Source organism: Saccostrea echinata, unplaced genomic scaffold (genome assembly GCF_033153115.1).
Source record: "Saccostrea echinata isolate AGI-Se365-2 ecotype Australia unplaced genomic scaffold, CSIRO_AGI_Sech_v1 ptg000012l, whole genome shotgun sequence".
In the NCBI taxonomy this organism is placed as follows: domain Eukaryota; kingdom Metazoa; phylum Mollusca; class Bivalvia; order Ostreida; family Ostreidae; genus Saccostrea; species Saccostrea echinata.
Window position 1 is genome coordinate 22,254,308 of NW_026889761.1, and position 26,483 is coordinate 22,280,790.

The 26,483-nt window shown below is 32.2% G+C and overlaps 1 protein-coding gene and 1 long non-coding RNA gene across 2 annotated transcripts; one reads left to right on the forward strand and one right to left on the reverse strand.

The window, feature by feature from the left end:
* Positions 1 to 2,553: 2,553 nt before the first annotated feature.
* Positions 2,554 to 22,029, reverse strand: LOC133185546 (adhesion G-protein coupled receptor D1-like). The gene is made up of 24 exons (XM_061320844.1): positions 21,871 to 22,029; positions 21,682 to 21,789; positions 16,273 to 16,392; positions 13,907 to 13,996; positions 13,401 to 13,486; positions 13,006 to 13,194; positions 12,845 to 12,919; positions 12,640 to 12,751; positions 12,389 to 12,499; positions 12,227 to 12,287; positions 12,012 to 12,129; positions 11,865 to 11,914; positions 11,600 to 11,720; positions 11,326 to 11,429; positions 11,109 to 11,223; positions 7,979 to 8,162; positions 7,786 to 7,861; positions 7,626 to 7,692; positions 7,303 to 7,388; positions 5,400 to 5,526; positions 5,263 to 5,304; positions 4,923 to 5,048; positions 4,542 to 4,598; positions 2,554 to 4,277 (listed from the first exon to the last, which is right to left on the reverse strand). Exons 1-24 carry the CDS (start codon positions 21,965 to 21,967, stop codon positions 4,233 to 4,235), a joined length of 2,367 nt encoding a protein of 788 aa, XP_061176828.1. The 5' UTR covers positions 21,968 to 22,029; the 3' UTR covers positions 2,554 to 4,232.
* On the forward strand, positions 15,591 to 16,160 carry LOC133185556 (uncharacterized). The gene is made up of 2 exons (XR_009720921.1): positions 15,591 to 15,656; positions 16,036 to 16,160. It is a non-coding gene; the product is annotated as an uncharacterized LOC133185556 (long non-coding RNA).
* Positions 22,030 to 26,483: the final 4,454 nt, after the last annotated feature.

Consider the following 26,483-nt stretch of genomic DNA (forward strand, 5'->3'; position numbering starts at 1 on the left):
ATTTAGTTTTTCTCTTATAATCGGAAGTTGTCGTATTTGTTTCCGGTGGGACCAACATCTTTCGAATCTACGAAAAAGATGCAATAAAGTGATGCAATTTCCAATTAAAAAAAGAAAAGTTGAAATTTTTGATTTCTTTTATCACTTCCTGTGACGACTGGAAGTGACGGCTGACGCTCTGAACCAAAATGGTTTTGCCTACATCTTAAGGACTGTTGCTCATATAAGTTTGGTGTCTTAATCTCTTACCGTTTTCGAGTTCTTGCTCAGACAACTTCTCGTATAGAATTTTTCAAGAACTCTCGAGTAGTTTTAATTGTAATAAACAGGCTATATTCTTGATTGTTTAACCTACCAAGCCAACCTTTTTTTTTTTTTCTTTTTTCTTTTTTTTTTTTTTTAGAGTTTATCAAATCAGTGTTCTTGCAATTCTCAATGCATTTCCTATGTAAAATGTTGATAAAAGAGACCTACATAATTTTTCACCATAATATTTCTCCAAAACTCACTTATTTCATATGGTTTTTGTTTTAGATACATTATTGTATTTTCATTTCCTATGACTTCTAGATATTTTAGCTGAAAATGTAAATATAGAAACAAGACAAGGACATACCGGCACCGATCTCTATTTTTGAGTTACTTCCCTTAACAGCTATAATTACATATTATTCATAAGGGTCAAGAGAGTCAGACTGGTTGATTGATTCTATCATGTAATTGACTAAATTGATTGAAACATATTGTCATAAAAATATTGGCATGGATTTATTTCAATTTTTATTCGTAGTTACTAAATGCTGCTTCCTTCATACAACCTATAGCTAGAAACTGATCTCAGTAGGTTTAGTTTCAGCATATGTCACATCTTTGCCTTTCCCAGCATACTGAGGATAACTATGGTAAATGACGACCTGTTGGCTCTTTGTCTCCCGAATACAATGTACAACAAAGCCATTACTACTTTTCTTTCTTGCTGAATAGATGATTCTACCCTTTGAAGGAAGCACACGTGCTTTTTGTTTACCTCTGTAAACATATGCCTTATTGGTTTTCACTGCTTAGAGAATTCTACACGGGAGATCACTCTCAATCACTATTTCATAAGTGAAAAAAACCTATATATTTTACCTTTTTTTCTCAGGAAAACTTTGACTTGCCAATGTCCGTAAAATATAACATGGGTCCTCCAAAAATGCAAGGATTTTTAAGGATTTATTTCAAACAAATGAAAATAGCGCAGGATTAACATAGAAAAAACATCATTTATAAAGATGAAAACGTACATTAAAAGTAAAAAATGAGAAAGAAAATTCAGACATAATCGGGATTAAACCCGAAATAATAGAACATCGTTGACGTTGTAGGTTAGTGTGCGAGGTACCAGCCACCCGAGGAGCTCCGAGTGCCGACCTGCTCGTCGGAGTTTACGGAGACAGCCGCCATTTTGGACCCGCTTCAAATATTAAAATGCGAATATCTAGAGTTTGGATTTATCAATTTTTAAACATATTATATATTAAACCTTCTTGGAAATGTCTCTATTAACCCTACTAATATCAAAGAAAAATATTGAAAAACAAAAAAGTTAGAAAATTTATTTTTTTAAATTCGCACCCGGTAACGACCGGAAGTACCGAACGAACGAAACGTCATGTCCCGGCTAGGATTTATCCCGATCGATCCATAATCCCTGAAAGTTTCACATTGATATCTTTTACCGTCCTTGAGATTATCTGCGGACAAAATGTCTTTTTAAATTCAGAAAATGGTCTGTAACTTGGCACCGGAAGTGATTTTCCAAAAAATCTCTCGGATAAAATAATTTCAGATTACAAAACATTTTTCCTGCAAATTTCATTAAATTCCATCAAGTAGTCTTTGAGAAATCGCGTGCACAAAATTAGATGGGCGGAAAAATGATAATAATGATAAGAAGAAGAAACAGTAGAATCACTATAAGGTCTTCCGTGAAAACGGAAGACCTTAATGATTGTCAAACAAATTGATTAAAGATATATTGAAAATTTAGAGTTATACATTTTATGCATTTAAAATGTTTTCGAAGACACACACATGTGTAATGGAATCAAACATCTACCAGAGTCTCGAATACAATATTACACAATGATGACATTTTTTTTGTTGAATAAATGCATAAAATAAACATAATAATAAGTTTTTAAGCTATAAATGTGATGTTTAAGGAAAAAAGCAATTTCATGTGTTCTCTTTTATTTGTTTTGGGGTGTGTGAAAACGCTGTTCTCTGATTGGACAGAAAAATAATTACTTGTACATGATGTATGTTTATAACAACTTTCAGTTATTGTTCTTGACTTCCATATTGGGAAATCGTTCAGACCTGTTTAGAATAATTCATCACCAATTTCTTTACATTTACAAAGATATCATAATCTTAGTTTTCTAGGTGTACCAATCAATCTCCCTGCTTCAGTAAGAAGTCTAGCATTACCAATACTAAATTTGCAAAAAATCCTGAGAAAGTTCAATTGTGATTTTTTTCAGTATATTTTGAAAGGATCAAGTCCCTAACACACAACTGAGTGCTCTTGGTACATTAAGCATTTCACTATACCAGAAAGAACTTTGTTTCGATTGATTATTCGGCTAGGGGTATATCAATGCATAAATTATATGATAAATAATCCCATAATATTTCACCATTAAATCTAAGTATTGTACTTTTTCTTCATTAATGTATCCATTTCTTTCATTTAAAAAATCCATCAATTTTTTAGAAACTGTGTGTGAATTTCACTCAAGTTGGTGCTTTTATCTACAACAATAGATGCATTACTGAGGTACAAGTTTTAAGAAACAGCAAAGCAGCATATTAAATTCTTCAAAATCATTGATTGAAAACATTGAGGATTTGATTCGTTTATTCATGAAGAGTTTATGCATGCGCTATATAAAGATTGCATAAAATGCATATCACATTTCAGTGTATAATATTTAAAGAAATTTTAAACACACGCACACATAAAGTACACAGAAGAGTTGGTTGCTCAAAAACAATTGTTGTAAAATGAAAACTTTTACAGTTTGTCAACATTTCCTGAGGTCAAAGCTCCATTACATTTTACATATCATTTCAATTAGCACAATTTAAATAGAAATAAAATAAACAAAGATTAATATTCGATTTTTCAAATACCTAGATACGATTCAAGACAGTGGGCTATGGACAGAGCCATATGCTAGTTACCCTAGCTGCTGCTCTAACAACAATTTTCTTGTTAATACGCAATAACAATATTGTTTCCAAGACTGTGTTCTCAAATGCTTAAAGAACCTCAAGCTATATTGATTTGGATTTAGACATACGCGACATTTTCAATTTTTAGAATTTCATGAAATTCCTTGAAACACTTTAAAAACAAAAATGCATTTGAAAATACTTAAAAATACTTAAAGATATTCCAGTTACATGTAAGCAATTACAATTTTTGATATTCAATCATTGTAATTTCAGCAGATGAATCATTAGAAATTACCTTTGCAGCAATTTAAGTGTGCAGGAAGTATACTTATTTAATCTTAATGGAGGCGTATACAATTTAAAAATGTTTCTTTTAAACAATCATGAATTTTGAAATTTCAAACATCAAAACTGCATAAAAACAGTTATGATTGAGTGTTTTGCATCCCCTCGATGTTTTTTCTCATATGAGGTGTCAACAATTACCAAAAAATAGCTTCAAGTTACATCTTTACTCGGCACTCAGGGCCTTTAAGCAATAAGGTTCTTTTTCATGCCAACACCCGCTATGACAGAGAATCTATGTTTTAAAGGTTTAATCAAAAAGACATAAATTGCGCTTCTAATGCTGAGTGCTAGACTTGCTCAAGTCTCTATGTTTTTTTTAAAATTAAATAATTCTTTGTTCATTTTTGTCTTGTTGTCCTCTGCTCTCCCTCATAGTTAAATGTTATCAAACATAGATCTATGTTTGACATTATCAAAAAGTATGAAAGAGAGCACTAAAACAGTCTAGCTGAGTGCTAATCGTCTTAGATTTGATGCTGCATGGCAAACGAGAATCGAACCAGATCTTTGGACCACGAAGCGAGGGGGCTATTACTACGCTACCTTGAATGGTTTCAACAGTTATGTATTAACAAAGTATGAAGTCTGTAATAGAGATGATGTAGTAATCTATATATTATAGTTCATGATTTTAGGTTCTTTTGATCTGTTCTGTATTGTCAAAGAGATGTATTGACACTCTCTCTACCCTTGAACGAAATACCCTGAAATGTCAGATTTGGGACATATATATTATCGTTCATATATAAAGACCTAAATTAACTACTTTATTATTTCAACTTTGGTTTTTGTTATCCATTTCTCAATGCAAAAAACAATCAATCAATGAAAACAAAACAAAACAAACAAACAAACAAAAACAATTGTCTAATAAAAAAAAAAATAAACTGCCATTCTCTTAAATTGATCATCATTTATAATTATATAAGTATTAAATATTGTAATGATTTATGATGTAGAAATAATACCTTAATGAGATTCCCTTTTCTAAGTTTGCTAGTACATTCTTCTCCTTCAGGTTGGATCTTCAATAACAATAACATTTAATGTTAGTTAAATTTTATTTTCATTTTATCAATTCAATAGTTTCTTTGTTTTACATTTTCTCAATCTTATTCCAACTAAAAGGTACATACAAAGAATTTACCTATTTCGGGGTTCTAAATAGAAACCACAAACGAAAAGTAGCAATTTTCAATTATTCCAATTGTATTACATTGGTAGAATATTTTTATTTATGGATGAAAATATTTTGTTTGCTTATCAGTATGCGTAAAACATGTGATTTTAAACGAAAAATATATAACAAAATGACATAATTTGGTTCTTAAATGTACAAGAAAACTTACTTTAGACACCGATGAGAACTCCTTTGTGTTCATGGACAACATATTGTTGCTAAGTAATGAATAAAGCCTACTTCTCCAATTTTCTGAACCTTTTTTGTGTATGCACTTACTAAGCGACCTCCTGATCTGTAGCATGACATTTATTGTTGCTTATCAAGCAATTACAATCAGCCAGAATAAAAAAAAAACTCAAAGCAGATTCAAGTAGATCTTTTATCAGAATTGATTACACTTTTTTAATCTTTAAAGTCAATTAAAAAAATATTAATTTCCTTGTGATATAGGAATATTTAAAAAAACAAACAAAAACAAACAAACATCTGCATATCTTTGCCCTTACCTTTTTGCTTAGAAGACATTTGGAGATGAAAATGAAAAGCCCCTTGAAAAGATATAAGCGTATCAAAAAATGATGTCTTAGATATTCCGCGCAGTGTTAATAATTTTATCCACCAATAATAAAAATTAACTTTATACCTGGAAGGAGTTCAACAGAGAGAATATATACTGAAACACGACCACATCATCATTAATGGACAGTAGACCAAACAACCAGGTCACTCCAAGAACAGGTAAAAGGGTACAGATGGACCTTATTCCGGCCCTGAAACAATCCCTAATACTTAAATTTGCATTTTATTTATCATTTAAATAAGAAGTCAATCTAAGGAAGCTATTCAATGAAATATGGCATTTCAGTATTGAAAAGCATTTTTCATGCTTTGATTTCAAACATATACTGCATTACCAGCTTTTTTTCTTTTACACTTTTGACCCAGTTTAAGCTTAAATGATTTCAAACATTTGGATTAGTATCTAGTGTCCTGTTCACACGGAGAGTTTAATTCGAATTAAACGTACGAGGGGTTATCAAAAAGTTCGTGGACTAGCGTGATAAAATTAAAACCGCTTTAGGTACATCAATGAATTTTTACACATTTAGTTAGCATCATCCTTTCTATCTATAGAATAAACCATAAATCATAATTTTTATTTTTTTAATAAAATGTTAGTGTTTTTGTAAGCAAAGGTATGTCCAGGCGGCGCAACCTCTAATATGACGTTTTTTCCTACCTGAGTGTAACTGAGAAAAACTCTTTAGATATGAGTATTTGTCATCAGAAAATCTCGTTAATTCAGGCATGTGGTATGACACATTTGTTCAGTAAAATTTGGAATTTTTACCCCATTCTGTAATTTCTATGAAATTTTATCGTAAATTTTATATGGAGTGTCCAAACAAGTATGGGCTTGAAAATAACGTCAAAAGGGGGGAGGGGTTTCTTTTTCAAACACTCTATAGAGTTTCGGTCCTGGAAAAACTGGTATTGACCTAAGGAATGTTTAAACTGGCTACAGAAAAATAAAATGCATCCAGAGTACTTGTTTTTTAATGCCTAAAAAGATTCAGAGAGATGAAATATGCACAGCTAGTGTCGATTTGTAGTCAGGGTGTCAAAAGTCAGTCACGTCGAAAAGTGACGTTGATCATGTGTGGTAGAAATTGAACTCCAACAAGCTAAGTATTCTGGCATAATCAAGTGAGGATCTTTCCCCATATAAAGATCCATTAACAATATTATATGCATTGAAAACAGCTGCTCATGACATTGTAAATTCATATAAATAAGACGGGTTTAAGTCCTAACTTAACTCCAGGTAATCTCATCAAGATAAGTGTATGAGGTAGAGAGAGCGGACATTAAGAAACAATGACGTTAAGCGGACGTCATGACACTAAACGGCGACAGCGCCGGGTGATCACATAAAGTCTTTTTAATTTTAGAATAATTTGGCAAATTATCAACTTATCAAGCTAAAATTTTCAACATTTCTTAAACTTTTGTTGTTTTATGTTCCGCATAAATTTTGTAAGCAAAGACTACATATTATTAATTTTATCGCGTCAGTCCACGAACTTTTTGATAACCCCTCGTAAGTTACTGCGAATTAAATTTGAAACGCGTTCACACGGAGAATTTAATGCGATTGAGTTTAATTCGAATTAGTTCACTGAGCATTTAATTACTTCGCATTAACTCCTAATGAAGCTAATTCGAATTAAATTCTAACGCATGCGTAATGGCAGAAATAAGTCACATGCCACATGTCGGTGGTCAGATATAGGTACTTGTACTTTTTGTTTATCACTAAAATGTGTACAGACACTATGACATTATGTCAGATGGATATGCCCTGCATAAGTGACGTGATTTGCAAATGACGTCATGATAGTCTTACTGAATAGCCCTACTGTAGAAAAAAAAATTTAATTCGCATTAGTTTATCGTGAGAACGCATTTTAATTCGTATTAGTTTACATCACATTAAATTACTGCGAATTAAACTCTCCGAGTGAACAATGCATAAATTGACTTACAATATTTTTTTCCTCCCTTTGTCTTGTGGTGAGAATCCTATTGAACATAGTGTCACTGAGAGGACTATAACAATAACAATATTGATCTACAAAAGTTAAAATATAATACCGAGAAATTGCTTTATCAAGTGTGAATAGTATCATAGACTTTTTCTTTTGAGAATATATTTATGATTACAATATAAATCCAAATAACTGTAAATACATATAATAACCATAGCTTTTGACTGCCGAAATGATAGCTTTTAATACCTAACCACTTTTATTATATCCTTATTAGTTAGATTTAGATTAAAAAAATATATGAAATGACAAATTTCTACCAGAACGATGCAAGCTACAGGTCCAACGAAGCCATACAAAGCCCCACTTTCAAATGATAACCAGCAACTGTAATATAAAACTTACAACGACTGTTTCATAAAACAAGGAATTCGCTTTTTAATATGTTAAGTACAACAACACTTAAATGATCATTTAGACCTGTTTTTTGAATTGTAGTCTTTGTCCAGGAAAAAAATAACTCCAAATGTAACTGCGGTTATACACGCTGGCATAACTAAAAATATAAAGTTATTCGTATTCATATTCTTATATTTACAAATTCGAATATCGTCACAATCAATGTCTTTTTAAATTTGGTTTTCATTTTGCTGAAAGTGAATGTTTTACTCACCAGCTACAACTCCCCAAATGATTTTACTGAAGAAACTGGATTTACTTTGAAATGCCGTTGCTTTAGAAAATGATATTTTGATCAATGAGATGCTACTGAAATAGTACAATCCAAGGGCCAGCATGAGGAAGAAAACGAACAGGAACAGATACTGTAAAAACGCTGTAATCACAATACACCCGACCTGAAATGTAAACCAAAAGTCTTCACGACTTTGCTTTGGCATGCTTTCCCTGTTTCTAATGAAATCAAAAACGACGTTGCCGACGATAAAAGCAATGCTTAAATATAATTTAGGAATTTCGCGGATTATAAAACAGCGTAAACTGACCCAAACCAGGTTATACTCGAATAATTTGGCCAAGAATTAGAGTCATTCCTTATAATTTAATTTTAAAATCATTAAATAGCTATGGGTGTAAAATTTCGTTGCTTTTTATTAGTTCAAATTTGCCGCTCAATAATACAACCGTAGTAACGGAAGTACGGGAAGTGATGGGAAGCGAGGGGAGGTAAAAACTGATACATAGGCCTAGCAGCTTGTTTACATGTGGTAAGATCGAATTATTGTTTGAAGTTAAAGGTATATTTATTAAATCTGGAATTTTCCATGAATCCCGAGGACTGGAAATGAGAGGATTGTATGCATACAGATGATTCAGCTGTTTGTCAGGGGTGTGTGTCCCCATACCAAACCAGGTTATACAGAAATAATCTGTGTTCCTTTTTTGATATTAACCAATCAGAGGCTAGAATCTTGAAATTATAATAGCCTATGACAAAAAAATCTGACCAAAATAAACAAATCTTAATCTTTGTTGCCATATCATTCCCAAACAATTTAAGATAAAAGCAAAGATGCTTTTAAGATGCAAGCATAAATTTCGTGTAATGATCCTCTTAATGAAATGACAGATTGAGCCAAAAATATAATGAAAAATTCAGCGTATAACAATATACAATGCTTAATCTTGGATGCCATAGTTTGTTCTGCTCCAGATTTGTGTTGTTGAATTCTGTTGAAGATTATGCCAGACGGTGGGATAAATATGAAGAGGAAGATCTGAACACTTGTTCAGAATTGATTAAGTGTTTTAGAAATATATTAAATAGTCGTATAAGAAATTTAAAAGGCAATATGGGAACAACGTATTCTTCCGTTTTCAATAAACCGCAGGTGATAAATGAATTAAAAAGACTACATGAACAATATGTTAAAGTTCCACCTGACAAGGCTTGTAACAATTTCATCTTTGTTTGTAAGGCCCATTATCATAACTGTATTTTAGAAGAACTTGGCTTTAATTCCACGTCTGAAAATCCAACTTATGCTTCCAATTTACTTTCTGAAGACGAAATTCTTCAAAATCAAATGTCAGTGTTTAATACTTTTAAGATTCCAGTCAACAAAGATGAGTTCCATCTACACTACCTATACTGGATTCCTTAACTTCATAAAAGTCTTAACAAACAGATGCATTGCAGGGTCCAGCAAATGCTCTATCAAGCCCCTATCTTTACTCCTTACAAAAATATTGACTGCTGTAAAGGAGAAACTTCAGATGTACTGTGCTACAGCATACTCTAGAAGTGGTATAAATCAGATGTGGATTCTTAAAAACTCAAAAGAACTTTTAGAAAATATAAAATCCCCAAATTTTCAAAAATCAGTACGACTTTTCTATGCTTTCTCCAACCATTCCTCACGATAATTTAACACTTTTTGATATTATAGACAACTGCTTCTTCAATAAAAATAGAACTCGAAAATTTTCGTGTCTTGTTCAAAATCAGCCTGATTCTAAACACAAGTGCTCTGAAGTTGAAATTAAAAGGATGTTGGATTCCTCATTGACAACATTTATGTAGTTTTCAGACAGCAGGTCTTCCAACAAACTTTTGGAATTTCGATGGGCAATAATTGTGCTCCTTTATTAGCAGATCTGTTTTTTATTCCCGTGAAGCAGAATTTAATCAAAAACGTTGACACGAGAAAAAAAATACTTGCTATGGCTTTCAACTCGACATTAAGATATATCAACGACTAATATTATTATCAATTAACAAGTCAATGCCATTCATATGTGACTCGTTATATCTCAGTGAACTTGAGATAAAAGACTCCACAGAATCTACAACATCTGTTTCATATTTGGAAGTTTTACTGACTATAGACGACAAAGGCAAACTAACAACTAAATTGTATGACAAACGAAATGACTTCAGCTTTTCTATCGTCAACATTATTACTTTTGTAGTAATATCCCACTATTACATGCATATGGTGTTTACATATCCCATCTTAATCGATACTCAGGAGCATACTGAGTACGATCAATTTTTAAACCAAGGCAGGCTACTGACAGATAAGTTGATGTTACAGGATTTCAAAAACCTCGTTTAAAGTCAGCATTTCGTATATTCTATGGTCGTAATAATAACCTTGTAAGCAAATATAATCTTTCATTGGAATGTATGTTGGCTGACGTGTTTCATATCAATTGTTGGACCTTTGTTTTTATAATGAATTTGACTTCAGAATGTTCCGTCTACCTGATCTATACATAGGGCTCAAGGCGGGTGTAACCGATCAACGGGAGATGCTTACTCCTCTTCGGCACCTGATACCACCTCTGGAATTTCCAGGAGTCCGTGTTTTATCTCCTCTTCACAAATTTGTATTGATTATAGAATTTTATTACATTGATCACTGTTCGTTATCTTTACCTTGTCATTCAAGGGACTTTTGAATTTGTTTAATTTTCGTTATCTCCATATTTCACTTAAAACATTTTAAATATAACCCATGTGTAATGATCTTCTAGAGAGAAATTCTAAATTGACCCAGACATTTAAATACATTTCTAGAATTACTCTCGTACTATTGCAAATATGAATATTTTGGATCCAGGCAAAATCATACAATAGCCCAGCCAAATTAACGTTTTTTGTATGAATTTTAATTTGGTCCTGCACCTTGGTTTATCAACAAATAGGTTCGTGTCTGAATAGTTTATTGGTTAATTGCTTATCAAATTGCCATTTCTGAGAGTAAGTCAATATATAAACACAAAATGAATATAATACGAATACATAAAGCATCGATTAAAACATAATCTTAAACACTTACTTTATACCGGATCTTATCAACTCCTAGTAGAAATATTGTGTAAGCCATGGCAATACTGAGACAAAGAAGCACAGTGATCTTATTTACCATTCTGCTGACATCACAAGTGATAGATCTGCAAGGTAGGGAGTAAGAAAATCCGGTTTAACTCTGTAGCATGATTAAAGAACTGAGAAACACAGAAAGTAATTTTAGATTATTTTTCATTATTTCTTACTTCCAAAAAACGATGTAAACAATGGCCGTTAGCAATGACAAAAACACTGATATCGAGCAACCAATTATAGATATCCAACTCAATGCCTCTTCTTCGTCTAGAGTCTAAAGAGTTTGGTATATCCAACTCAATGTATATTAATGCATTGAGAAAACTTTTTTTTATTCATTAACATTTCTAAATTATTTAAATCAATATTTTCTTTAATTATTTGAATTATCTAATTATATAAATTATTTCAATCATAAAATGCCGAAGACAAATCAATGACCACCTTTGAATATGGTCGCACCAGCACTGCAAAATTTGTCAAGTGGTTGCATTCACAGTGAAAATAACGACCATTTGCAGATTGTAATTTACATCCTCTCGTCGACCAACCACCATCTCCGTTACTGTAATAGTCATGGTACTTATGTAAACCAGGTACATTTTGCTTTATTCGTGTATTACTGTCGATGTATTTTAATCTTTTAAAAATGCAAATTAATGTCTTTTTTTTTTTAAATCATATTTTTCCTCTACAAAGCAATACCAACTTGTGATCAAAATCCCAAAATGCACATTCGCTGATAGAATTGTTGAAATTCTAAAGGAAAAAAGGAAAAACAAATGTTGAGATATTATTACTATTTGAAATCTGTCTTTTTGTTTTATCTAAAATTGCATAATAAGAGTTAGTTTACTTCCTGTTTGAGGAATTTTAAATGCAATGAAGGGTCTAATGCTCCTTCTAGTAAAGGGTCATTAAGTGTTAATGACAATATATCAGACGAAATTCTGTATCCTGCATTTTCTTTACTTCTGAAAAAGGAAAGATAATTTATTCCTTAAAAATCAATCGTTATCAAAGCACAAGTTATAATTTGAAAAATATGTAGAACTATTAGGATATTCCTACCTATTTTTGTTTTTAATGAAGGCTCCCAGTGTTTTGTATTTCACCGCAAGGTACGGTATATCTATTATTTAAAGCAGTAGATGTGTTACCCTTGATTAAAAGAACAGCAAAAAAAAAAATTGGATGGAGTGATAAAGATTGATAAAAGCACTGATATATTACTTTGATTAGAACCATGACCCTGCACTGGAAGCACTAGCGATGAACCTAAGATGTTTTCATTTTCCGGAAAAATTACATTTTGATCTGCTGGAATCTTTGCCACCGTAAACACTGTAAGATCAAAAATATTTTCGATCTTCATTTTTCAAATGAAGCCTTGTGTCAATGCTAAAGATGATAAAAGACGAAAACACTATTTATATACATGTAAAGTAAAAGTGAATCCTGCTAGTTTTACTAATGTTTATTACCCATATTCTTTGTTGAGTTATATGTGATGCTGTCGTTCTCCTTGATGGTCTGTAAGACATGTAGGCCAAATTTGTCTACCATTCTGAAGATTTTATTGACTCTTGAATTGGCCTGTGAAACGAATATGTACATGTATATGAACTAAAGAAAACATTATTTACTGAAATTTTTAGGTTTTTTTTTATTCACAAAATCGAATAATACCTGTTTTGTGGAAGTTTTTTTCCATGCAGCTGTTAAGTTTTCAGCTAGTAAGTTGTCAAGTGTTGTCACAATCACCTAAATGAACAATACAATCATAGAGGACTTTAAAAGATGAATAATGTGATGAGATAAGCATATTTAAATAAGCAAATTGAACATACTGTACTTGGAAGTGAAACATTCAACTCGATGTAGGCATCCAGAATTTTGTCTAATAAGTTTATGGAACTTTCCATATCATACTGAGTTTGCTCATGGTTGATTGAAATTTCTTGTAATTTGTGTAGTGCATTGTGAATCACCAGCTCTATTTCTTTCTTTGATGAGTTTCCTCTAAGGACTGAGTCAACCTGGATGGAAAATTTTCAAGATATATGCAACTTTTCAAGATACACGTTTGTATTGTTTAAATGAACTTTTGTGATTGATAACTCTTCATTATCTTCATATTTCATGTATTAAAGTTTTTTCTCTTGCTAGCTATATCATGTTAACTTGCTTTTTCTCTAAAACAAACTACAATGGAACACTGTGTACAGAAGTATATATTATATACCTTTCCATTAATGTTCTCAATATTTGAAACACAATCCACATGCAGTTCATGGTGAGGTAAGTCATCACAATGTGAAGTAGTTGTACCTATTCAAGAAAACACGAATTCAAAAATTTGCTTATTTTATATGAGAATGTACATCTTCAATTTCTTTGCTATCAGGAAAAACACAAAGTTATTTTATTCAAGGAAATAGATATGTTTTCTCCGCTCTTTATTTGTATTGTTTGATTGGACTTTGAGCATGATTATTGTTCCTTATCTTCACATTTCTTACAGGTAATCAATCTCTACCCAGAGTTATCGTTCCCGCTATGCTCCACTTATACTCAATTGTAGCGCAGCGTAATACGCCCTCTGGTGAGAGATTGATAGGTAATAGCTATGCTATCTTTATCAAGTGATCAGGTATTTGAGTAATTGACTACAGTGGAACTTTACCGAGCAATCACGTCTAGTAAGTACCACTTATATAATACATGAAAAAATAGGGGAATTGTCATTACCATTATATTTTACAGATGTCTCTTCGGTTGGTAGTGTTGTTGGTTGCTCGCTTTTTCTTGGTGACGTTGTTTCTGTGATGACTGATGTCTCTGTCAACAAAGGACATTGATAACATCACATTTCGTAATTAACGAGGTTCGCTCCTGAGCTTTTGAGCAGATTTATATCTTAACCTATATCTCAAAAATTCTGCATAAAGTGTTAATTCTTACAATAAATTTGGATTCTACAATGTCAATTAAACTATATTCAGTTAAAACTCCATGATTAAATTCCATACCAAAAGAATTAAGTAAGAAACTATATTTTGTGGCGGAAGGTTTTTTAGAAGAAAATTATCATTTTTTCTCTTTCGAAGTATTTAAAGTATGTTTAGTTTGGATTCTTATTTTTCCTTGCAGCCTGCACACAGAGTTATTTTGTGCAGTGAACTGTTTTATACTGGTCCTAAATTATATATCAAATAAACTGTCATGAATTCTATCATCTTATTTCATAGATATAGCAAATATATTGTGAAAATTAAGAAAAAAATCCCTATTTTAAGCTTAAAATTAGCACTATTTTAGTAATATCTAAAAATTAACATCACAGACCCCCACTTTTTATTTTATTTTCTGAATATATAAGATACTTTTAACCATTCTTCTTAAATTCAGCAAAATGTCATTACTTTTTTTGCTTGTTAAATTTTAATGCCAGAAAATTGAAATTTTTTGAGTGCAAAAGGTCAAATAATTGAACATGCGGAGTAATTTGAAAAATCTTTTTGTTGTCACAAATTTTAATGTGTCTATTCAAGATGAAATAAGACTGTGTTTGTTCCCATAATTTATTCGAATAAAAAATATTGGAGGAAAAACTTTAAAAATTGATTTATGTGTAAGACGTATTTACAGTGCAAAAAGGTCAAACTAAATGCTCTGTAGCGCCAAAAGAAGCGCATTGACCCCCATTTTTTGTTTTGATTTTTAATTAAGCTATGTGTTTAAATTCTAAAAATATACTTGATAAAAAATTCTCATTACTTTTCATGGCAGGATCCAACCTCCTTAATTAATAGCAATTTCAAAATCTACCTAAAACATTCTAATAGAATTCTAAGTTTTTTAATGATAACATTCTTTGCATCTTTTACGTCCTATAATATTGATACTGTATAAATATCATTATATATTGCTTAAATGTATTGTTTTTTTTAGATTACTTATAAATTTGAAAGAAACAAATAAAAGCTACATAACTATTGTCTTAATTCTAACTTTTGCCTTGACTTGTTATTTTGTGTAAGATAACCAAAAGGGAATATGCAATATACACAAAGGGAGCATAATTGTTTTATTGATGTTATACGGGAAATCCCGTGTTCTATGATTGAATAAAAACTAATGTGTCCTCCAACATTTTAAGTGTTTTATATATCCTGTTGTCTTCATTCAAAGAATGAAACTTGTTAAAAATCATTTTCAAACATAAGTTTTGACGTATCAAATATAATATTTTCACGATATTGATTTTTCATTTGTTTAGGTACTAGAATATTGTAATATTATTGGAAATAATATGTTTTATGCATTCATATGTATCTAAGCAATTTTGTGTTAAGAATTTAGCTATCTGTATATTATGTAATGTGTTAACTTAGGCTTCGTAAACTACTTGCATGCTATATAATGAATAGTCTCAGGTTTTAGGGACCTTGCGGTGTTTAGCTAATAGTTACAATGTGATCATGTGATCAGTATCAATGTTAGATGTTCAAGCTGCAAGTGTCTGTGCACGCTGAAATTTGTACAGGAAAACATGCCCACCACCATCCTATTCAACCGTAGTTAATTCTTTATATAATGTTATTATCAATTTGTTTGTTGGCCTATTGAAAAGGGATATAACTTTTGGTGCACAGTAATAGTCAATTTGTACCTACTTTTACTCTTAATGCACATGCTGTCCAAAATTAAAAATTAACCATTTGATATAAAATCAAATAATCTTGATTGTTTATTACCATCTTATTTCTCAACAAAAGTGTTTGATAAAACTTGGGATTTTGGTTCGCTTATTGTTGGCTGCCACCTTATTTTTCACCATAAGTGTTTGATAAAATTGTATTTTTGATTACTATCAGGCTGTACCTTTAAGTTTTGGGAGATCCAAATCCTGGTGTATATACAAATTGTAGAAAAACATAGGATCTCCCAATTTTCATGTCTTACCTTTGTGTCATTAATAAATGACATATTTACAACTACATTCATTCTTAGTTTTGTATTTTGGCTGAAAAATAACAAAGCTGCGGGAAACAATATGTTTAAAAATTTTCATTCTGAGCATATGGAAGGCATAAAGATTCACCGGTACTTACTCTGACAAACATATCCTCCAGAAATTTTGCTATCACAAGAGATGTCGTTCCAGTAAACGGTATCACTTTCCAACCACATTTGTAAACAAAACTCTTTTTCTCCAGAGTTATTAGGCTCGCCTGCAAAAAAAAAAAAGACCAGGTTATTTTATCAGATGGATATAACGAACAAAAATGACAGTAAAAGATCTAGATTTTTAATTATTATTAAAAAAACAATTGTAGGTCCACTTTCTTTTGAGGAGAAAAACTTGCTTACATAAAAAATACAATTGAAAATATCTTTCAATGCAACAGTGCATTTTCTATGTCGTTTCTGCACAATAATCACTACATTTTACAGATAAATGACTTTTTCCTAAAATATTGTTTTACGTGAGATAAATAGCACCAGATATTGTCTAATGGTACATAAAATGACGCGTGAAACTGTGACAAAGAAAATGTTAAAAAATAAAATCTACCGGGGGTCATTTTTTCTTCATGTATGTATGCAGATTTTAAGGGTGATGCCACTTTTTCTACAGGCAAAAGGGTCATGTTTTGACGTCGAATAATGACCGGGGGTCATAATTTGACGTTGAATAATGACCGGGGGTCATTTTTCGACGTCGGAAAATGACCCACTGTCATTGTTCTACGGGGTCATTTTCGTCTTTACACCTGGTCCAGCAAAAGTTCTACCTAGTCACTATCTTAACTCATTACAAAATGTTAACTGTTGTTAAAGAGAACCTTTAAACCCCAGGCATATTTCTAAAAACGACAAACGCCCGACAGATTTTTAGGCAAAAATGGGATTCTTCGGACGACAGTCGGCAGTTCATCGAATGTTGTCTTTCCCAGTTTGACCTCTTTTTTGTCGGCCGACCAATTTTTTGTCTGTCGGGCGCAGTTGTAATTTTTTCTGCGTCGGTGGCCGATTTCATCAATTGAAGCAGTCATTAAATAGTATGTCGATCGACCAACGATCATCATTCGACCATCCGCAGACAGTTTGTTAAGTCGGTTGTCGATCGGTCGACATTTAGGTTTTGGTTTTTTTGTAAATGTCTGCCGACGATGAAAATCAAACTGCTGCTCAGCGCTCGATGATTGGGCGATGGTTGGCCGACTTATAAATACTTAAACTTTTAAACTCATCGGTGTTTCAAGGAATTAATGTGACTGCTCCCCGTCGCCCTATATTAATGTCGGTCGATCATGTTTTTCAGCCAACGATGTGAGAAAAATTTGGTCGCCCGACCATTGACTTGTGACCTAAGTATTAGACGTATTGAGCTACAGCATGTTCTAGAAGTGGTGTGAATCAGATATTAATTCTCAAAGTCTCTAAACAACTTTTAGAAAATTTAAATCATTTTTTCCCCTAAAGTCAGTGCATCGAAACATACGACTTTTCAACAATTTAAACATCAGTTCCTTGCGATATATTATAGTTAAGCTTTTTCATATCATAGACATATGCTTAAAAAACTCCGAAATTTTTATGTCCTGTGATTGTTTACCAAGAAAATTACTTATAGTTACTGTCTCTAGAAACAATCTCAATATGCTTTATAATCCTTTTAAAAAGTGGATGAAAATATAAATAACACATTCAACACATGTCAGCGAAACAAACATTATTAACAATTATAAATATATATCGATTGTGAAGAAAGGAAGTTTGACATCACAATAGGCCATAAGAAAATCTAAAAGTGAAACTGCCATCGTAAATATTTTGTTTTATATTTCATTTATTTTTTAAACAATATAATTGTGAAATAATATATATTTAAATACTATTACATGTACAGGATGCGTAAAAACGTTCTATCAAATGTTTATTTGGTTTTATCTGTTAAATCTTTAAATCAAATTCGGTTCTAAGATTCTTACGAGAGGGTAAGAGCTATCGTAAAGTTCCGACAAATTTTACACTTAAGAAACTCGAAAGAATTTTTGTGAAAGATATCTTTGTGTAAGATATCTTTTACGATGAAAATTAATCGTACGATTTTTTTTTTTTTTTTGTGAAAAGAGCTTCAGGTGGCAGAGGATAGTTTTTTTTAATGCCAAACATGTGCCGAGGGGGTACACATATACATACGATCCATAAAAACATGTACATGGGGACAGTTTTCCAGGGGCTAATTAATTACACTTCATATGCCCATGGCTCACAAATTATGTCAACAAATTACATGTAATCTACCTATTAGAGTGCACATATACCAAAAATGCACCTGGGGGCTCCCCAAATTTTGGCTTGTTTTTCCAAGATTTGGGCCTCAGTCGCACCCATACAACCCATCCCCCAGGCCCGAGCGAGCAGGATAGAACACCCAGTAGTCTGTAAATCAATGCATGCCCTAATGAAAATTCACCAATTGATATGGGGCCATTCACCTTCCCTCTGAGATACACACCTTCTTCTAAGGCCTACTGCTTTTCAGCTGAATTTCCTCTGCAACTGACCACGTGTCTTAGTTTCGTATTTACAACTCTCTATAAGATAAGCGTCATAAGCTGCAAATGTGTCCCATAATTATTCTAATCATTTTTCTACATAAAATATCACATCAAACAGGGGATATCTCAGTTTTTCAAGAAATTTGACCGGGTCTTTAGTACAAAACTATCCCCTGCCACCTCAGGTTTGCCAACAAACTGTTGGGATTCCTGGGACACTAATTGTGCTCCCTTATTAGGTAACCTGTTTTATATTCATATGAATTCGAAGCAAAATCTATTCATAAACTTCTATATGAGAAGAATAAAAGCACTCGCCGTGGCTTTTGACATCCGACATTCAGATATATCGACGACGTGTTATCAATTAACAATAGTTATTTTAGTTCAAACTTTGACTCGACAAATCCCAATGACCTCGAAATAAAAGACACCACAGGGTCTGCTTTATCTGTTTCATATTTAGATTCTAGTGTAACAGAGATATATAAAAACCTCCGCTTGGGATTGAGCCTCTGGCTTGCAAATCCAGTGTTCTACCTATTGAGCTAAAGGGTTAACCAACCAGCCCAAGCTAGTAGGAAGCTTTTAATCACACACTACCATATTGTCCCCCTCCAGAGAATGAGATGTCCTCATCTCTTTTGGCGAGCGAGCGCCTGTTGGATCGAAGTTCTTTGGCCATTTCGGCTATAAATTTTAGTCCCATGCACTTCTTTAAACTCATATATGGCGTATTTTTGATAAGTTCAGACTAACTTAAATTAGAAAGATCTTTCTATTTGTTTTATTACTTTATATAAAGATAGGACTTTCCTGTAAATTACACAATTTAAATCAATCGCGTTTTATAGATATTAGAAATTTAAAACAATAACCGATTTAATTACCGACCCCGCATTAAAATATCAGACACAGTTTAAATTAATTATTATAGAAACGTCGGGTTATTCAAGTTCAAAATCGGTGAAAATTTTAATTTGAACGTAAATAACAAATATCATGTTCATCTACACTCAATCTCGTATTTTTATTTTTTATTTTTTAGCTCAGATACGCCATATATAGCTTTAACAAATGTGTTATAAAAAAAAATTCCGTGTAGTCCGGATACTGTCTTTTCTTTATTCGATTGGTCAAATTGGTCCCAACTACTCATAATTAACCGAAATTATTTCCTCTAATCCGACCACGCAGATTTACCTGAGTCACCTCAAGCCAATTAATACCCTTCTTGGTAGATAAGTGTCATTAGACGAACTGAAACACGGCGGTGTAATATTAAATACAATGAATCAAATGAAAATGAAATTAGAGCAGATGAAATATTAAACTTTGACAGTCTTATTCAAATATAGTTTCTTTATAGTGAGCAGGTGAGGGAATACTCAATCTCTACCGAAAACAATGCACAAAATTTTTAGTAAACTTTGATATCCACTGCAAATATTAACGACGACAGACAGACGGACATTTATTCTATAGCTTCCCTTACTGTTGTCACACACCTACTAATATTTCACTTGATCAGAATACGTACATTTGTGTGTGTGTGACCTATCATTTACATTTGTGTCCTTATAATGTATGTGTAACTAAGAAGGGCATGGGGTAGGACCTTGGACATAACCTGTAATTTGTATGTACATCTGCCACAGCTCTGTCAACATCTGTTCAGTCCAGTCAACAATTTTTCAAAGATAATAAATCACGTAGTGCAGTGCAAGGGTGTTAGTAAAAGAAGCTTATTTTTTAAAGAATTTCAAAATGAAAATATATATTAGTTACCAATACAATAAGGACAGGGCAAACATGTTTTGTTTTCAATATACTTATTTCTAATACATGTCTATATACAGCAGATACATGTAATAATACAAATAATCTTAACTACTGGTTAAATAAACTAGTGGTGTATGGTAGATTGTCTTACCAACCACTGGTAAAATAATTTCGATTGGATCATTACAGAGTAAATGCACACAGAAGTCACAATGAAAAGATCCAGCTCACAGTGTTGATCACTAACGTATGTAGGTTAAATGTAACAGAGACATGTAGTGCCTCCGCTTGTGATTGAATCCGGGGCCTCTGTCTTGCCAGTCTAGTACTCCACCAATGGAGCTAAAAGGTTAACCCACTATCCGAAGCTACATGTAGTAGGAAGCCTTAATCTAACACTACCATATTGTCCCTCTCCAGAGAATAAAATGTCCTCATCTCTTTTGGAGTGCTAGCGCCTGGGGGGATGTTCTAGAGGCAATCATTTTCACTCGACAGAGAACACCCGGGCCCCACGTTGGGTGCCAAATGTAACAGAGACATGTAAGTGCCTCCGCTTGGGATTGAACCCAGGGCCTCTGGCAACCGATTGAGCTAAAGGGTTAACCCATTTACCGAAGCCAGTAGGAAGCTGTTAATCACACACTACCACACCGTTACAATATATCATAGGCAAATTTTATATCACAAGTTGTTACTATATATTCCTCATACCAACAAATAAACACAGACAGTGATTTATATATATCATATAAGTTTGTTAATTTATTTCAAATCTTGTTTCCTTATTTAACAAAGGAAAAGAGGAAAGTTAACAATCTCTGTTTAACTTTTCTCTATTCTATGTTTACGTCAGTAAAACACGAGATAAAATAAACCATCACAAGAATTCAAGTAAAAAAAAAATATTTTCTACAGAGTATAAATGTAAGGTGAGAGAATTTCGGTATCGATTATTATAAAGGCATCTCATCCTATTAACAGAAATTTTTTAAGGATGTAGGTAAAATAAAGTTTATCAGAAAATTCATTAGCTTAAAAATTTAATCCATAGTTGAATCTGTCTTAAGTTTTGTACAAATATGTGTATACGTAAATCCTTTATTAAAAAACATATGAAGATTATAAGCATAGTCATAAAAGAACTAAAATAAAAAATATATATATAACCTGGAAACCAGTGAGTCTGGTTAATTGGAGAACCATCTATCCATGTCCATATTCCAGAGGAGGATTTATTACCTCCAATGAAATACCTAACTTCTTGAGTAAGCTTTTCTACAAAGAAAGAACACTCTCCATTCATTAAGTTGACTTTTTTCGCTACAAGCAAATTATGTTTAATTGGTTATTACTCACTAAGTATACAGTCATGTATATCAGTCACTAAAATTCCCCCTGCCTCTTCACATTGCTTATCAGCCTCCAACCAGTTACATGATTGTTCTTCAAACATATACGAAAGTCCATGTTCTGAACATGTATTCCATGAGCCGAATATTTCGGAAACGGAAAAAATTAAGCCTGTCAATAAACGTAAACCATCTTACAGAGAGAGAGAGAAGGAAGAAAGAAAAATTAAATAACAAAGTTAATAAAAATGCATACCTATGAAAATAAATAAAATCCTGTGCTTGATTTCTAACATGCTCTGGTGTTGAACAGCTCCTCAAGCAGGAAGTAACTTGGACAAAATGAATTCCTGTTTTTTCTACGTCTTAACAATAATAATATTATGCACTTAGAGTTCATCTTGATATGTTTTTATAATTCTCCGCACTTAAAGTTGTTGTTTACTAAAGCAGAACATGTATAATATTACATTCCTAAGTTCCTTAATATTCCAAAAGCTATTCCTCAGATTGCAGTAAAACTTTCCAAGCTTAATACTTTGCCATAAACATCATCTCTCTCTCTCATATTGACAGAAAGTAAATTAAAAAAAATGAATGTGTTGGAGGGTGCGGGTTTTGTAAATTTACGTTTAATGCTTATAATAGAATAAAGAACTCATATCACTGCTTTGTAGACCTATTCCAACTGCCCAGAATCAAACGCTTGGTAAATTTCCACTTTTCTGCTCTGCCTTTAAAACATCGGGCTATTTTTAGAATACATCCTTCCGTGAAGTGTCCGTGAAGTGGATTCAAGTTCAAATTAACTCGCCATTATTTGAATAGAAAATCAAGAGAAAAGTTTGAAATTCTATCCCACAACGCAAATAAAATAACGACTAAAATGTAATAAACTGAGATCATTATATTTTCGTTATTATATTTTGCCTCTAGATCAACGCAGAATGTTTATATATGTAGGTTGTTTTACGTCCCATTCGAGAAATTTTCACTCATATAGAGACATTACCATATACCGATGAAGGGCTTTAAATTTTGACCTTAATCGGCACTTAGGACCATTGAGCAGTGGGGGATCTTTACCGTGCCAACGCCTACTGTGACACGGGGCCTCGGTTTTTAAGGTCTCATCCGAAGGACCAGCAACTTTCACTTCAAAGTGCCGAGCGCATGGCGAAGGAAAAATTGCTACCTATTTTTTATCAACTTAGGTCAGTCGCGGCTGAGATTCGAACTCACGACCTTCCGATCACGGAGAACACAGAATGTAAAAACGCAAGATTTAGCGGTACGTTGTCTTCACCTTGACATTTAAGACCTTTTGATTATTTCATTTCGCACTATTATATTTTGCGTCGAAGTAAACGCAGAATGTAATAACGCAGGATATAATTATTGCTTGTAAATTTATTTCCATAAAAGAATGAATTTTTCTGAGAAAATGGAACAAATATTGCAATGAATTATTTTTTTTATGCAAATTTGATTTCTTTTTCTAATGTATTCTTAAATTTCCTGTCGGTATGCGCGTTACCTTGATTCTGAGGGAAAGTTTATTGAAAGAAAATCCCATAATTCTTGTACGCTTCATAAAATGTTAACCATATTTTCGAACTTTTGGAAGTTTTCTAGACTTGAATCATCGTTCTTTTACCTAAACTATTTAAGGTCGAATAGGATTTTTTTTTATCTTCGTATTATATGTTAGATCGTTTCTGTTATATGTAATTGCTAATTCCTCGAAGTGTTGCAAACCAGGAAATAATTTATCTAAATTAGGAAAAAATAAGTTTTTAAATCTAGTAACACGAGCTCTTTTTTTCAATGGGCATTAAGGAACTAAGTGTAAATTTTGACACAGAGTGTTAGGAACACAAATTGTGAACATATATGTGTTTATATTTTTTAAATACCGATAGTACTGAGAATTTTAAAACCTCAGGAAATATGATTTAAAATAGTCTCCAATGACATCTTCATTTCAATATTAAATCTATAGAGAGTGTTTTTACATTTTACCTCGACAAAAAGTACAATTATTAAAAAAGTATGTAATGACATAAATTTGAGTTATTACATTCTGCATTTATCTTGACGCAAAATGTAATATGACAAAATATGATAAGCTCAGTGTATCATATTTTGCGTTGTCATTACATTTTGTCTTGTAAAAGGGCACATTGATTATTAATGCACAAAAAGAACCCTCACCCCTAAATGGGCCCGAGTGCCTATTATAGGTCTAAGTTTGAAGCCCTTCATACATTTAAGAATTGTCAAAAGATGTATTTTGAGGTCAAGTATATACTTGAAAGAAATTCTTATCTCACTTCCCTGTGACTTCCTCTGATGGCGAGTAAGATTGCATCAAAATGCACTACTGTGGACAAAAAAAAAAAATAAAAAAAATAAAAAATAAAGATTAAAATTTAAAAAAAATAAAAATAAACCCCTCAAGATTTGCCGTATGTTGTATATTTGAATGCAATATATAGATAAGGTAATGGTTGTATAGTAGATACACATTTCATAAAATATGCTTGGGTGAAACGTATTAGGTCAGACCTTCATAAATAGTGGTAACTGAGTTAGACGTCTTATGTGAACACCCTTATGTTGCACAAATTTACCTCATTCCGCCTTCCATTGTTAAGGAAGAGGGGTCGGTTTTATAAGGGTCAGAGATTTAGTAAAGTAGACGCAAAATATAAAAAAAAATGAATACTAAGATTGTTATAAGCCATTATGAAAAAAAGAACGATAGAGAGAATAAGAAAGAGATAAATAGGCATAGCCAAGAAGCCCTTTTGGGTATTTAATGAAATTTTCGTTGATAATTAAGTTTATTAAGAAACAGTGCTATCAGGTCAGCAAATACCTTCCAACTTCACTTCCAAAAACGTCAAAAATTTGCATTATTTCCTTTAAAGTATGTAAGAAAACATTAATACGGTGGCGGTTTAAATTCAAGCTGAACAAAACAAATTAGGAAGTGATATATAACGGTAAGTTCACTTTTCACTGCTCTCTCTCTCTCTCTCTCTCTCTCTCTCTCTCTCTCTCTCTCTCTCTCTCTCTATATATATATATATGTATATATATTGTATTTAAAGCACATTTTACAACAACTCTTTAACCAACATAACTACCGGTACCCTGAATGAAGAAATATTACTATAGAAAGCACGAAGAAATTCACTTTTAAATCGGCATCATTGAAAGCATTTTTTTGACTTGTCTAGATGACCGAGCGGTCTAGCGCGCTGTTCCTGTACTGCAAGGAGACAGGTTCCGTAAGTCGAGAGTTAAGGATGCTTGGGTTTCTTCATTGACAATATCTGTATAGTCTTTGAAGACCAGGTCTTCTGACAATCTGTTGGAATTCCAATAGACACTTATTGTGCTCCTTTATTAGTCTACCTACTTTTATATTCCTTTGAAGCAGTTATGAAACACTTATCAAACACTTCAACATGAAAAAAGAAAACATTTGCTATGAACTTCAACTCGACATTCAGATGTATCGACGACGTTTTTTTCAGTTAACAATAGTTACTTTACTTGAGATATATGTAGTAATATTCCACCTGCTTATAGTGTTTATGTCTCCCAACGTATTCGATACCCAAGCGCATGTTCTGACTACTATCAATTTTTAAACCAAGGCTACTGATAGATAGGTTTATGTTATAGAAATTCCAACAATCTTAATTTAACAATTTAAGGTCAGCATTTTCTAAATTGTATGATGGACGTTGTTATTACAACCTTGTTAGCAAAGACAACCTATCATTGTGCCGTGTTTTGACTGTCATAATATGTATTCAGATCGATCACTGTCCGGTTTCTTCAAATATTAAGAGAACAACTTTTTTACTATGAATATTAATGTCCAACAAAATAAAAGAAAAACCATAATAAGCACCAAGATACTTTGCGTACCACTTTCACATCTAATCTCCATCTTTTTCAAATATGATTTCATTTGAACACATTTTATTGCATTATACATGTATATATACAAGGACTGGATACAATATTTTTTCAATAGAATCTAAGGGAATCTTTACTCTTTTTTTTGATAAATAGAACTTAAAAAACAATGTATGTCAAATAGATTTATTTAAAAAATACGTGTAAACAGAAAACATAAAGTTATACATCTTACATTTAACTATAGTTAACTGCGTAGTTTACTATAGTTAAGTATACATTTGTAGTTAACTATAGTAAATCAAAGTTTACAAAGTGTTCACTATAGTGTCATAGTTATCACTACGGTAAATCAAAGTTTTTGTAGTGATCACTATAGCAAATCAAAGTTTTCATAGCTATCACTTTAGTTAATCAAAGTGTCAAAGTTATCACTATAGTAAATCAAAGTGTCAAAGTTATCACTATAGTAAATCAAAGTTTTCATAGTGTCAAAGTTATCACTTTAGTTAACAAAAGTCAACAATAGTTAACTATAGTATTTTTTTGTTAAGGAGTATTCAAGCTCAAAGGTCCATTAAACAATGCAAATTTTGGAATCCAAAGCAACTATTTTAAGTCAAAATCTACCGATTTGCAAATGATTTTAAGTACACCATAAAATATATGTTTACTCACGTCTAT

Coding starts and splice junctions, on each gene's coding strand:
- LOC133185546 (XM_061320844.1), bottom strand. CDS start 21,967: ATGTTTGAAGAACAATCATGTAACTGGTTGGAGGCTGATAAGCAATGT. Junction 12,920..13,005: donor ATGTTTCACTTCCAAGTACA/GTATGTTCAATT, acceptor TTGTTCATTTAG/GTGATTGTGACAACACTTGA. Junction 12,130..12,226: donor TTCATTAAAAACAAAAATAG/GTAGGAATATCC, acceptor TTCCTTTTTCAG/AAGTAAAGAAAATGCAGGAT.